Source organism: Canis lupus, chromosome 9 (assembly GCF_048164855.1).
Source record: "Canis lupus baileyi chromosome 9, mCanLup2.hap1, whole genome shotgun sequence".
In the NCBI taxonomy this organism is placed as follows: Eukaryota; Metazoa; Chordata; class Mammalia; order Carnivora; family Canidae; genus Canis; species Canis lupus.
In genome coordinates this window covers 63804071-63818801 of record NC_132846.1, presented here as the reverse complement: position 1 = coordinate 63818801, position 14731 = coordinate 63804071, and the positions used below count along the sequence as shown (strand labels likewise).

The 14731-nt window shown below is 45.2% G+C and overlaps 1 protein-coding gene across 2 annotated transcripts in view; it reads left to right on the top strand.

Moving 5' to 3' along the window:
• Positions 1-14059: 14059 nt before the first annotated feature.
• Positions 14060-14731, top strand: part of PPP4R3A (protein phosphatase 4 regulatory subunit 3A) — a 38785-nt gene continuing 38113 nt past the window's right edge. For both annotated transcript variants that reach the window (XM_072839716.1, XM_072839715.1), the window contains exon 1: positions 14060-14297. In XM_072839716.1, coding sequence (XP_072695817.1) covers positions 14156-14297 — 142 coding nt within the window. In that variant the 5' untranslated portion in view covers positions 14060-14155. The remainder of the gene's footprint in view (positions 14298-14731) is intronic.

The following is a 14731-nucleotide window of genomic DNA, read 5'->3' as shown; positions in this document are numbered from 1 at the left end:
AACATCCAGGAGTGCAATTGCTGGCTCATAATTAGTTTTTATTTTTTTAAGAAAATAACAAAATGCTTTCCAGCAGTGATATGAGTGGTCCCATCTCTCTGCCTCCTTACCAATGTTTGGTGTTGTCACTACTTTTTCATCTTAGCCATTAAGTATATAGAGACAGCACATTGTAGATTTGATGTGCATTTTCCTAATGGCTAATGATGGCGAACATCTATGTATTTCCCATCTGTACATCCTCTTTGGTGAAATGTCTGCTCATATCTTTGGTCATTTTTAAAATTATGCTGTGTTGGATTGTGCAGTGTTTCTGTGTGTGTGTGTGTGTGTGTGTGTGTGTTTCTCTGTTTTGAGTGTTCTTATATACTTTAGAAAAAAATCTTTTGTCCAATATTGTGGTTTGCAAATAAATTCTCCTAGTCTGTACCTTATCTTTTTATCCAGGATCTGTCACAGAGGAAGTTTCTAATTTTGATGAAGTCCTATTTATTGATATTTTTTTCCTTCTTACAGATTGTGTTTTTGGTGTTGAGTCCAAGAATTTTTTTCTTTCTCCTAGTTCCCAAGGAATTTTTCATATGTTTTTTTGCTAAAAGTTTTATTGCTTTACATTTTACATTTAAGGACAAGATCCATTTTTAGTTAATTTTTTGTAAGATGTCAAAATTAGATCAAAGTTCTCTTTTTCTTTCTTTTCGACTTCCGTCTCCTTCTTCTCTTCTTCTTCTTCTTCTTCTTCTTCTTCTTCTTCTTCTTCTTCTTCTTCCCTATGGATATCCTTTTTTTAAAAGATTTTATTTATTCATGAGAGACAGAGAGAGAGAGGCAGAGACACAGGCAGAGGGAGAAGCAGTCTCCATGTCCTAATGCTCCAGCATCATTTATTGAAAAGGGTATCTCGCCTCCGTTGAATTATTTTTCCACTTAAAAAATATATCAATATGTTGGACATGTTTGTGTGGGTCTATTTTCTGCATCTATATTTCAATTAATCTCTTTGTCCCTTCACCACACAATCTTGCTTACTGTGGCTATATGTAGAAGGCTGAATGGTGGCTCCCAAAAAAGAAATGATCACATCCTAATCCCCAGAACCCACAAATATCCCTTTAGTCGACAAAAGAATAATCTTATGACAAAAGATGTGATTGAGTTAAGGATCTTGACAGGAAGTTTCCAGTGAAACCATCTGGGCCTGAAGATTTCTTTTGGGGAGACTTTTAATTACACATACATAGGGTTAACTATCACAGAGCTATTCAAATGATCTATTTCATACTGGGTAAGTTGCAGTAGTTAGTGTTTTTCAAGGAATTGGTCTACTTCATCTAAGTTGTCAGATTTATGTATATAGAGTTGTTCACAGTACTCCCTACTACCATTTGGATGCCCACAGGGTCTATAATGATATCCCATTTCATTCCTGATATTGATCATTTGTGTCTTTTTTTTCCTCCTTTGTCAGTCTTTTGAGAGGTTTGTCAACTAAACTGATCCTTTCAAAGATTCAGCCCCTTTTTTCATTGATTTTTCTCTATTATTTTTGTTTTCAATTTTATTGATTTCGGCTCTAATCTCTATTCCTTCCTCTTTCCCACATGCTGTGGATTTATTTTGTTCTTCTTTTGCTAGGTCTTGAGGTGAGAGGTTAGATGATTGATGTGAGAAACTTCTTCTTTTCTAAGATATGCATAACTATAAATTTCCCCTCCACTCTGCCTTAGCCATGTCCTATACATTGTAACATGCTATGAAAATTTGTATTTTAATTTTCATTCAGCTCTTGGGGAATATAAATAATAGTGAAAGGGAATAGAAGGGAAGGGAGAAGAAATGGGTAGGAAATATCAGAAAGGGAGACAGAACATAAAGACTCCTAACTCTGGGAAATGAACTAGGGGTGGTGGAAGGGGAGGAGGGTGGGGGGTGGGGGTGAATGGGTGACGGGCACTGAGCGGGGCACTTGACGGGATGAGCACTGGGTGTTATTCTGTATGTTGGCAAATTGAACACCAATAAAAAATAAATTATTTTATTTAATAATTTATTTAAAAAATTTAATTTTTTATTATTAAAAAATAATTTATTATTTTATTATTTATTTAATTAATTAATTAATTTATTATTTAAAAATTTAAAAAATTTATTTATTTTTATTATTAAAAAAATTTTAAAAATTTATTATTTATTTAAAAAATTTAAAAAATTTCATTCAGTTCATTTTTATTGTTATTAAATAAGGTATTTTATTGTCTCTGTTCAATTTCTTAAATTTCCCTTGAGACTTATTCTTTAATACCTGGGTTATTTATAAATGTTTGTCTCCATTTGCTGAAGACATACCTATTCTCTTTTCGCTATCGATTTCTAGCTTGAGTCCATTATGATTGCAGAACACACACTGTATGATTTCTATTCTTTTACGTTTACTGACGTTTGTTTCAGGGCCCAGGATATGGTCTACGTAGATACATTTGGTGGGCACTTCACTTTGTTGGATGAAATTCTATACATGTCAATTAGATCCTGTGGGTTGATGGTGTCGTTGAGCTCTTCTACAGCCTTGCTGATTTCCTGTCCAGTTGTTCTATCAATTTTGAGAGGGGTGTTGAAGTTTCCAGCTGTAATCGCAGTGGTGTTTATTTCTTTCAGTTCTAGCCACACATTCGAAGCTCTGTTGTTTGGAGCATACACATTTAGGATTTCTGTCTTCTTGATGGATTGACCCTATTATATCAAGTCACTGTCTCGGGAAATTCTCTTTGTTCTGAGTCTCCCTTTCCCCGATCTGTGGCCATGGTGGCTTTCTTTTGTTCATTTGCACAACAAATGTTTTTTTCTCTCCCTGTCTCTTGAGCTGTCTACACTGATATGTTTAAAGGGAGATTCTTATAAATGCATATGGTATGGCTATTTTTAACCCACTCTGCCAATCTCTGTCTTTTAATTAGTGTATTTAGACCATTTATATTTTATAATTGTTGATGTGCTGGCGCTTGAGTCTGCTATTTCATTTTTTGGTGCTCCGTTCTGTTTTCTTTCTTTTCCTGCTATTCTGTGGGGTTTCTTGAGTAGTTTTTAGAATTCTATTCTGATTGATCCATAGTGTTTTAAGTGTGTCTCTTTGTAAAGCTTTTTAGTGGCTGTTCTGTATGTACTGGCTGTCCTTCAAATTGTTTTCCCCCTGTCGTTTTAGGTGTTCTTTCTCTCTCCCTGCTTTCAAAACTTTGTAGTTTTCAGAAGCTTGACTCTCATGTAAATGGTGTGATTTCTTTAGGTTTACCCTGTGTGAAGTAGCCTCAGCTTCCTGAATCTGCAGGTTTACGTATTTTACCATACTGGGGGGAATTTTTGGTCACTGTTTCCTTGAATACTCCCTGTCTTTTGACTCTCCTTTTAGGTCTCCAATAACATGAATGTTAGATCATTGTGATGGTCACAGGTCTCTGAGACTCTGCTCATTCCCCGCCCCCAGCCTATTTTTCTTTGTTGTTCAGATTGAGTCATTTCTATTGTTCTGTCTCCAAGGTCACTGTTTCCTAGATGCTTATACTGAGCTCATCCATTGAGTTTAGTTTTTCACTATATTTTTTATTTCTAAAAATTTCTAATTGGTTCATCTCCATTATGTATTTTACTTCTTTGTTGAGACTATTTTTTCACTTGTTTCAAGTGTATTCATCATTGTTAGTTGAAACATTTTTATGATGACTGCTTTATAATCTTTGTCAGATAACTCTTTTTTAAAAGATTTTATTTGAAAGAGAAAGTGAGAGAGCTCCAGTGAGCGCATGAGCAGGGGAGGAGGAGTAGAGGGAGAGGGAGGAGCAGACTTCCCCCTGAGCAAGGAGCCCTGATGTGGGACTAAATCTCTGGACGCTGGTATCACCTGAGCTAGAGGCAGACACTTAACTGACTGAGCCACCCAGGTGCCCTGTCAGATAATTCTAATATCTCTGTCATCTCAATGTTGGCATCTATTAGATGTATTTTTTCCTTCAATTTGAGCTCTGCCTGGTTCTTGATATGACAATATTTTGTAACTAAATCAGGATACTTTGCATAATATGTTATGAAACTCTGGCTCTTACTTGGACTCTCTTTTTTTTTAAGATTTATTTATTTATTCATGAGAGACACAGATAAAGAGGCAGAGACAGGCAGAGGGAGAAGCAGGCTCCCTCTGGGGAGCCCAATGCAGGACTCAATCCCAGGACCCCAGGATCACGCCCTGAGCTGAAGGTAGACGCTCAACCACTGAACCACCCAGGGGCCCAAACCCTCTTTTTATCTGGTTTTTCAGACCCCACTTCACCAGGGGAAGGGAGTGCTGTCTCATTACTGCCAGGTGGGGATGAAAATACAGGATCCTACTTGACCTTCTCTGAGTTCCAAGCTGGGATGGTCTTCATTACTGCTGGGTAATGGACTTCCAGCATCCCACTGATACTTTCCCTATGGGAAGGGTAAGATTACTTGAAATCCATTCCTTCCCCTCTCTACTCACTGGAACTGCTTTATTTATTTTTTTTTTTAAAGATTTATTTATTTATTTGTGTGAGAGAGAGAGAGAGAGAGACACACACACAGGAGGAGGGAGAAGCAGGCTCCATGCCGGGAGCCCGACGTGGGACTCGATCCCGGGACTCCAGGATCATGCCCTGGCCAAAGGCAGGCGCTAAACCACTGAGCCACCCAGGGATCCCCTGGAACTGCTTTAATTCAATAATTTGTCATTTCTTGCCTAATTTGGGGCTGTTAAGTTACAAAGGGACCCTCCTACTTTGATATCACCTCTCTCTAATTGGTCCTCCACATTGCTTCCAGAGTGATCTTGAAAAAACACAAATCCAGTCATCACAACCCCCTACTTCGAATCCCTGTGCCCTCCAAAATAAAGTCCAAAACAAAGAGAAGCCTTCAGGATTTGATCCTCACCGATTCCAGCACCATCTCGCTCCACTAAAGACCCCTGCACTCCAGCCATATCAAACTACTTGTCCCTGACAGAACCGAGGAGAAAAGAAGAGGACAAAAGAAAAAATATCACAATCACTTTTTCCTCGTATCTCTCTGCAACCCCCAACAATCTCATGCAATTCTTCCTATTCTTCCTATTGACTGAGCCCAACTAGATAAAAGAAGCCATGGGGCAAGAGAGCCTGGGTGAAATACTCTCTGGGGATCAGTTCCCAGGCCACAGATCCAGAGGAAGCAGTCAGATGAAGAATACCTAGCACATTGAACCGCAAGCCAAGCTAAGGCCTAGAGTGGCTATAAACCAAAAGTCTTATCTTGCCAAATCCCCATTCTTATCATGAAATTTTCTGGCAAGAGTTCATCTGTGTGAATACCAGCACCCCAGATCTCAATTTAAATAATATTAAATGTGTTATACAAAATTCCATTATTTATTTTATGGATAAAGCTGTGGATAGAGAGCTTTGCTCTCTGTGGATTTAAACTTCTTCATAGCTCAAAAAGGAATTAGCTAATTACACCCGTAATCAGAATCTGGTTGGTATAATACAGATGGTTAAATATATGCCTAAGTAAGTATTCTCACTGACCAAAACATCTTTCCAACCCATTTACAATAGCCATTTCTTAGAATATAAAAAGTTTTTTTCTGATTTTCAGAGGTGGGGGGGGGAGTTATTTTTCAGCAGAAAAGCTTCAATCTACCCAATGGGTTTTAGACAAATAGGTATCCTTACCATTATGTATAGTTAGTTATAGGTTTCACCATAGCTGTGTATATATAAAAATGTATTTTAAAAATAACTCTTGATATTTAAAAAGTGAATATTAAGTACTTACATGGTCAATAAAGGTGAAAGCAAGATTTTTGGACTGGATTCCCATGGGTGCAACCCAATGGCCTCACCACAGCTGTGTATCAGGTGCTTCTCCCTTCCTTCCCCAGGGCTTCTCTGGTGCAGCAGCTGGGGGGTCCTGAGAAACTGCCCCACATCCCGTCACACCCAGCCCAGACGTGCAGGGGAAGTAATGCTGTAAGGGGCAAACTTTTGACTGCAGGACATGGGAGCTAGGGATAAATGCTTTCCTCTTCCCCTCCCAGGTTAATGGTCTCGTGGAACAGAGACTAGTTCACATCCGGCAGTGGCATTGGGGGTGAGGAACACTTCTCTCTTTGTATTGGTTGCTCCTCCTTCTCTGCCTCCTACCCCCTCTTCCTTGCTTTTCTCCAGAAGCTCCCATTCCCCAGCCAAGATACTCCTTACCAGGTCTTCGTCTCAGGCTCTGCTTTCTCGGATACGCCTGAGCTTCAACCATGCTTCCATTCTCTCTCTCCTTTCTCACACCCATCTTGCAAGCCCACCATCCTGGTTTCAATCGGTCCTGCATAGAACCTGAGAAAGTTAATGCTGACCTTTCACCGCCTCTTGGAGAAAATACAGTGTTTCCAGCATCACCCATAGAGAGAAGGTCCTACCTCCACTTTTTATCATCCTCTCCCCCTTCCATTGTTTTCTACTTTGATCCAACTTCAGATAGAAATAATAATGTAAGTAAACGTTAAGTTTAATGAAATAAAAATTGCAAGGCCACCTACATGTAAAAAAAGAAAAAAAAAAAAAAAAGGAACAACAACAAAACCCAAAGCTACGGAATTTCAGTATTACAAAATATCCATACAGTTCCTGTAAGGTTGATTTAAGATCTGTTATCTATTTCCCAAATTAAATTTTAGAACCAGAGTCAGCTATTAGAGATCTCAAATGTGCCCAACATTCCACTTTATCTAGTCATTGTATCTAATTAAGAGTTTTCTTTCTTTCTTTCTTTCTTTCTTTCTTTCTTTCTTTCTTTCTTTCTTTCTTTCTTTTCTTTCTTTCTTTCTTTCTTCTTTCCTTTCTTTTTTTCTTTCTTCTGTCCTTCCTTCTTTCTTTTTTTAAAGATTTTATTTATTCATGAGAGACACACACACAGTGAGAGGCAGAGACACAGGCAGAGTGAGAAGCAGGCTGCATGGAGGGAGCCTGACATGGGACTTGATTCCGGGACTCCAGGATCACGCCCTGGGCCAAAGGCAGGCACTAAGCCACTGAGCCACCCAGGAATCCTAAGAGTTCTTTCTATGAGAGATAAGGAACCTATCAGAGGAGACTTGTTTAAAATACAAAACTATTTACATCACCATCTATTCCACCCTGGGAAAATGACTACATCTCTTTGAGGTTAGAACAAATGACCCAAGCAAACCTATGTTCTAGTTACTGTTACTATGTGACAAATGACCTCAAAGTTGAGTGGTTTTAAAGTAGCCATTTTACTTTGCTCTCAGTTTTATAAGATCAGGAATTGGGGAATGGCTTGGCTGGGCAGTTCCCATTTGAAGGTTGTCGCACAGTTGCAGTTGGAGGGTTGTGCTGCTGTCCTCCAAGAGTTCCCCTTGTCTACAATGAAACATTTATAGGCTGTGAGCCTTTTCAATATCAACTGTCTATAGGAGCAGCTACATGTGGCCTAATAAGGGTGTTAAGGGTGTTGAGTTTCTTACCTGGCGGCTCAGGAAGCCTTCTAAGAAAACCAGGCTGGGGTGCCTGAGTGGAACAGTTGGTCACGCATCTGATTCTTGGCTTCAGCTCTGGTAATGATCCAACCCCACATCAGAATCTGCACTTAAAGCAGAGTCGGCTGAGATTCCCTCTGCCTCTGCCTCTCCTGCTCATGCTCTTGCTCAATCTCTCTCTCTCTCTCTCTCCAATGAGTAAATAAATCTTAACCAAAACCAAACAAACAGGTAGATGTTGTCTAGCTTCCAGTGTCACTTTTTCTTCATTTTATTGATTACAAACATGTTATCAAGGCCAGCTCAGATTTAAAAGAAAGAGGCAGAGATTCTATTTTTAGTGGGGAAAAATGTCAAAGACCTTGAGAGTAAGTTTTTAAACCATGTTAGATGATGTTTACTCATGGAACTCTAAGGAAAGAGCTTGCATTCATGACGAGTAATACAAGATTAAGTTTCAGAGGCCAAGGTAGGGTATAGATGAAAGGACAACTTCATCTCGCTTTAATTTTTTTTTTTTTTTTTTAGAGAGACAGAGAGAGAGAGAGAGAGAGAGAGAGAGAGAGAGAATGGGCAGTGGTCAGAGGGAGAGGGAGAGAGAGAATCTCCAGCAGGCTCCCTGCTAAGCAGAGAGCCCAACTCACCATCCTGAGATCATGATCTGAGCTAAAAGAATTGGAGGTTTAACTGACTGAGCCATCTAGGTGGCCCATGTTCATTTCCCTTCTTACCAGACCTCAGAACCCCAACAGCACTGGTCTGGTTTGGGAGATAACTGGACTCCCAAGAGAATGTTCTGCTATTTTCCCTGATGCAGACATAGTTGCCCACATTGGGGGTGGGGTAGGGCAGCAGGGAGCACCAAGGGTGGGCAGTCCTATACCACACCCTTCCAGCTGTCATGGTCAGGAGGTAAGAACGTTTTCACCCAGTGATAGCCTGAAAAATCCAGGCAACATTTTGATTGTCCTGGCTTATGTCAAGTACTAACTGACCTAACTGCTGTGGCCGAGGGGTAAGGGACAGAATTTTTGCTGTGGCCAAAGGGGTAAGGGACAGAATTTTTGGTTATACTTAAGTATAACTATCTAATTCTCAAATACAAGGTTAGAATATTTGGAATGGCAAAAACAAAGTCACAAGCATTTCATTTCTGATTTAGGTATAGCTAAATAAATTTCATGCTTTCATGTTGATACCATCATCCTTGGCCACATATGCTTTCTGGTTATCAAATTGTGGAAAAACAAATTTTGTTTTTGTTTTGGAATAATGAATGTGTGGATGCATTTTTACATTCAGATTATACTTATTTATTCTATGCCAAAAATTATCTGAAAAAAATTATCTACCACAAAGCACTCCCTACAAATAGGAAACCCTTGTGATCTGGTCACCAAAGATATTACTCAGTCCCTTTGGGGATGAGTTAAGTGTCAGACAGTTAAAAAAAAAAATCCAGATTTGACATGATTTAAAAGGAATCTGGTCTACTCAGATGAGAGCAGGGAGGATGTACATGTTCTTTTCATTCTGAAGTCCTTCTCAAAACTCAGAAAGATATAAATTTGAAAAAAGAATATCTTTTTGTATTGCAAACCTTTCATATTTGAGAGAAATCAGAATTATTAGGAAAAATCTGAGAAAGAACAAAGTGATAGTTGTATAAGAAAAATTGTTCTTATTCTGTAGAACTTTAGGAAACATAAAAATCAAATTCATTAAGAACATACATATTAGCTCTCAGTATATAATTCAGCAGGCCTCAACATAGGGGTAGCTGTAAGTAAATTTTAGTTTTCTCATTTCTAGTTAAAATCTTATATTATGGATAAATCAAGATTTAGCTCTTTTTACATTTGAAGATTTACTGGACCTTAGAGCTGAATTTAGCACTAGTCTGAGCTCTCCAAAGAGCACACACCGAGTTGAGATTAAGCACATAAGGAATTTACTGGAGGAAACCCTTATATAAAAGGAAATAGCCAGAATGATTGGGAGAGGCATGAGTCCAACTCTGAGCGAAGAAAGAGGAAAAGAGGGTTGGGTGAAAGCATCCTAGAATGCAGGGCACTCTAAGGAAGGTTTGACAAAGCTGGTAAAGGGGTTGTTGAGCCAAAGTCAGCCTATAGAAGAGACGCTTCCCAGGACTATCTGCCTTAGGATCCTGCTGCATTGTCCTTGGAGGGGAGCAGCCTATGACAGACAGGTGTCCTTTACAAAAGCAGTGATGCATTTCAGAGTGTAGCAACTCGGGGCTCAGGTGAATTATGCTCCTTGGAAAATGAGGTCTGTAAAGGGGGGCGCCTTGGTGGCTCAGTCAGTTAAGGGTCTGACTTCAGCTCAGGCCAAGATCTCAGGGTCTTGGGATGGAGCCCTATATGGAGCCCTACATCAGTGGGGAGTCTGCTTCTCCTTCTGTCACTCCCCCCACCCATGCCTTCTCTAATAAATAAAATCTTAAACAAAAGTCAGTGAGGCATGTTCTCATGACTGCCACATTTGCCATCCCTTGAATAATATGCAGAGCTAGAGCTACTTGGACACCTAGGGAGATGCTGATGGGGGCTGTGTATTTTAAGTACCCATCCCTGAGGGAAGTACGAAATTGAGAAAGCATGTGTAGGTTGAAATTCCCCATGGATAATTCCAATACCCATCTCCCCTTTCTCTTTATTGCTATAATGACTTCCTTTGGCTGGCCTACAGGAACACTTGGTTTTACTTCTGGGTGCATGGGAATTCCTTCATGGGGGGGGTCTTGGGAGACAGGCAGGGGACTCTCTGGGTTCCTCACGGCCCTGCAAACTAACATAAATGCTGATGTTAATGCTGCTATTTTCTGCCAGTGCCTGGTTGTGTTCTTTGCAGGGCTCTGAGCCCTGCCATTTCAGAGTACCAGACTCCAGTTTCTGGAGTCACCTTCTGTAACTGAGTCGGAGAACTTCAGTTACAACAAATCCTAAGATGATGACCAAAGAAATAAAATGGCAGAATCAAATCAGGGGATAGGAAAGAGAAGAAAGTTAGTAGGCCTTGGGGAGGGGCCAAGTACAAAGGTGGGGGCAAAAGTGAAAATGACTCAAATTTTTATCTGAAGTCTTAGAAAATGTCTGTGGACTAGCTTGTCTTGCAGATACCTCATTTCAAATCTTCATTAACCACGTGTGCATGTCAACCAACTAAGCAATCTTTGACACCCATCTCAAAAAAGGGTGAGAGAGGAGACTTGTCAGCTGTGGCAGAGAACAAGGAAAGCATATACTGGCCCAACCTGATTTCCCTCCCCTAGATAGAAAGCAGTCTCAGGAGCTGAGTCTTCTTCTTTTTTTTTTTTTTTTTTTTTTTCCTTCCTTCCTTCCTTCCTTCCTTCCTTCCTTCCTTCCTTCCTTCCTTCCTTCCTTCCTTCCTTCTTCATTCCTTCCTTCCTTCCAAGATTTTATTTACTTATTCATGAGAGACACAGAGACACAGGCAGAGGGAGAAGCAGGTTTCCGGCAGAGAGTCCAATGTAGGACTTGACTCCCGCACCCGGGATCACACCCTGAGCCAAAGGCAGACAACACGCAACAGCTGAGCCACCCAGGCATCCTCTGGATCTTCTTTTTCAAGACAGAAGTGCAAAGGTGAGTGACAGGCCTTTTTCAAGGAACTGTGATATAGTTCATTCTAGATCTCTTTTTTCAAGTGTGTGGTTGTTCTTACCTGGGAAGTTGGCTTGGCTCTGAAGGAATCCACTCAAGGAGCACACTATACATCAGAGCAGCACCTGCCTCCTGAGTAGACACCAAGTTTCATAGTGCTCCACTCCCCAGGTCCCCTCCTACCAATACCTGCCATCACGGCAAGATCTGATTTTCACTGGTGGCCTCAGAAGGGAGAGTGGCTTTTTTTCTTTCAGTGGCTCAAGTTCTTTCTCTTACTTTGAGTAGGGAAAAAAAGCACCACCAGCTTTATAGAGAGTTTTAGAAGGGAGATAAGAGTGATAGGAGTGAGTCCAGTTGATTTTTTTTCCACAAATTATTTCATGTTTGGTTTGCGGTTCAAGTAAGTAGGAACAATAAATTTAATGATGTCTTACTGGATCAAAAGTGGACAAAATTGCTGTCACCCCCTGATGCTTGACATTACTGTGTTTTATTTTTTAGACAACAGCTTTATTTTTTATAATTTTCCCCTTTTGTTGGCAAAAGAGGAAAGTCTCCGACTGTTCTTTGTAAGCACCTCTTTGTATTTGTCAGTGGGGGAGGACTGTCCCAACTTCTGATTTATCTACTTATTTTTATTTATTTTTAATTTTTTTTAAAAGATCTTATTTATTTATTCATGAGAGACACACAGAGAGAGAGAGAGAGGCAGAGACACAGGCAGAGGGGGAGAAGCAGGCTCCACGCAGGGAGCCCGACACGGGACTCCATCCTGGGTCTCCAAGATCAGGCCCTGGGCTGAAGGCGGCGCTAAACCGCTGAGCCACCCGGGCTGCCCCAACTTCTGATTTAAAACAGAAAAATCCCATATCCTGGGCAACCCGTTTCTCAGTACTGGTGTTGCTGTCAGGGCCTCTTCCTGATAGATGCATTTGCAGGTTTGATGGGAGATTCCTGGTGATGTCAAGCACCTGGACCTGCCATAATGGTGGCCACTAGACAGGGGCTTACTGAGCCCTTGAAATGGGGCTAGTGCGAATGAATAAGGAACTGAATTTTAAACTTTTACATTTTAAAAATGGATACTTTTGGAAGAAAATAACTTGAATATGCGAATATCCTTTTCCCACTGTAAGCTTAATACACTCTAAGTACAGATTAGGTTATTTGCAAAGGAGATTTAGCTTCCAAGGAGAAGCTAAGGGGGAAAACGCCGAGGGGCAAAACACACATCGCGTCTTGAACTCAGGTACGAAGGAAAAAAAAAAAAAAAAAAAAAAGGAATGGAAAAAAATCATTGACGTCATACTGAGGATTAAAACTTTGAAGATACCGCATCCAATAAAATACATTATGAAGATACATTTCAGCGGCTTCTTTGTACTTTCTCGGAGAGCGGCTACTGTAAAATTCTGAATTACACGTGGCTCGTGTCACGTCTAGTGGACACAGGGAAAGCCCCCAAACGGCGGCTCTTGCTTGCACGAGGGTGAGAATCTGGGGGGGGGGGTCCGATTCCTTTGTGAGGATCTTCAGGCCCTCACAGCTCCCGTTGAGAACTGCTCAGCGCGGCTGCACAGCATCGCACGGCGACCGGGCTTCGTGCGTCCCTCGGGTCTTGCTTTCCTTTTGCAACACGGAGGAGCGGGAGAGCGCGCGGGCGGGCGCGGCGGGGCGGGTGTAGCCGCGCCCCCGGGCCTGCGGCCGTCCGTCCGTCCGTCCGTCCGCTCTGCAGACGCGCCCCACGGCGGCTCCCGGGCGGGCGGCCGCCCTCGCCGCGCAAACCTGGGGCCGTCCCCGGAAGCCTTTCCGTTTCTCCCCGAGGAAGGCGCCTGACATCGCCTGGGCTCCGGCGCCTCCCCGACGGTGCGCTCCCGGCGCGCGGCACAGGACGCCGGTGGAGGGGGAGACGGGGGGGCCCGGCGCCCGCAGCCCGACAGGCCGAGGCCGCGGCGGCCCCCGCACCCCGAGACGCCGGGCGCGCGGCCGGCGGGCGCGCCGAGGCCGGACGCGGGCTCCACGCCCCTTCCGAGTCCCCGAGCGGGGCTGATGACGAACACAGGGCGCGACGGCGCACACGCCGCCCCGCGCTCGCACGACAGTGCGTGCAGGGAGCGCGAGGGAGCCCCGGGCCGTCAGCGGCGCGACCAGCGTTCCGCCTCCTCCGCTCCCTGCGCTCCCGCCACCTCGGCAGCTCGGCGCCCGCCTCCCGCCTCCGTCCGAGGCCTCCGCCGCAGCGAGGCTCCCGGCCTCGCTCCTGTCTCTTTAAATGGTGGGGCCAACGGGCCGCCCCTGCAGCTGCTGCCTGGGTGGCCCCGCGCGCCGCTATTGAGGGGCGAACCAAGATGGCGGCGGCTTTGGCTCCCTGAGGAAGACGGAAGAGGCGGCGGCAGCGGCGAGGGGAAAGGGACTTCCAGGAGGCAGGAGCGCTCGCGCGCCGGGGGGGCTCTCGCAGGCTCCGGCGCAGCGGTAGCAGTTGCAGCAGGAGGAGGTGCCCCTCGGCTTGGGACGTTTGAAGCCGGGGAGCGGAGCGCGGAGCCGCTGGCGGCCGCGGCAGGGCCAGGTAGAAGGAAGGAAAACATGGCGGCGGCGGCCTGAGGAGGCGGCGGCGGCGCGGGAAGCGGCTTCGCGGAGATCATGGCGGAGGCGGCGGCGGGGCAGTGAGCGGCGCCCCGAGGTCCTACCGCATCGGCCCGGGAGGCTGCGAAGCGCTGCGCGCCCCTCTCGGGGCGGCCGGGCTCCCCGCGCGCGGACAATAGCGCCCAGAAGTGGGAGTCGGAGGCGAGGAGCACCGGGGCCCAGAGCTCGGGCCGGGGAGCGGGCCATGCGGGCGGCCCCGCGGCCCCGCGGCGGCCAGCGGCGGCAGTGAGCCCGGGAGCGCCCCGCCTGCAGGCGTCCTCCCGCCGGCGCCGGCCCCCGTTCCTGGGCGACTGCAGCGGGGCCTGTGCCCCGGCCCGCGGGCGGCACGATGACCGACACCCGGCGGCGGGTGAAGGTCTACACGCTCAACGAGGACCGGCAGTGGGACGACCGGGGCACCGGGCATGTGTCGTCCGGCTACGTGGAGCGGCTGAAGGGCATGTCCCTGCTTGTCAGGGCCGAGAGCGACGGTAAGCGAGGCCCCTGGCGGCGGGACCCTCGCCGGCGCCGGCGGCCCCGGGCCACATCGCTGGGTGTTGGGGGCCAGAGGCTTCCCTGCGAGGTCGGAGGGGGCGGCCGCCGCCCCGGGGGAGGGCGGACCGCCGGCGCCCGGGTCCTCCCGGAGCTCGCTGCAGCGCCACCGCCACCGCCACCGCCACCGCCAGCGCTCGGAGGGTCTCGTTTTCTTCCCCGCGCCCGGTAGCGTTTGGGTGACGAGGGGAGCCCGGCTCGTTGGAGCGGAGCCCCCCGGGCGTGTGCCGAGGGCGGGGGCCTAGATCGGCGGCCTGGACGGTGCCGTTCTGTTGCACCAGAGTGACCTTGAGAAAGGCACTGATTAATCCGATCTTCTGCCTTAGTTCACTCATCTGTGAAGCAGGCGTGAAACTTTCTGGGAGCGAAGAAA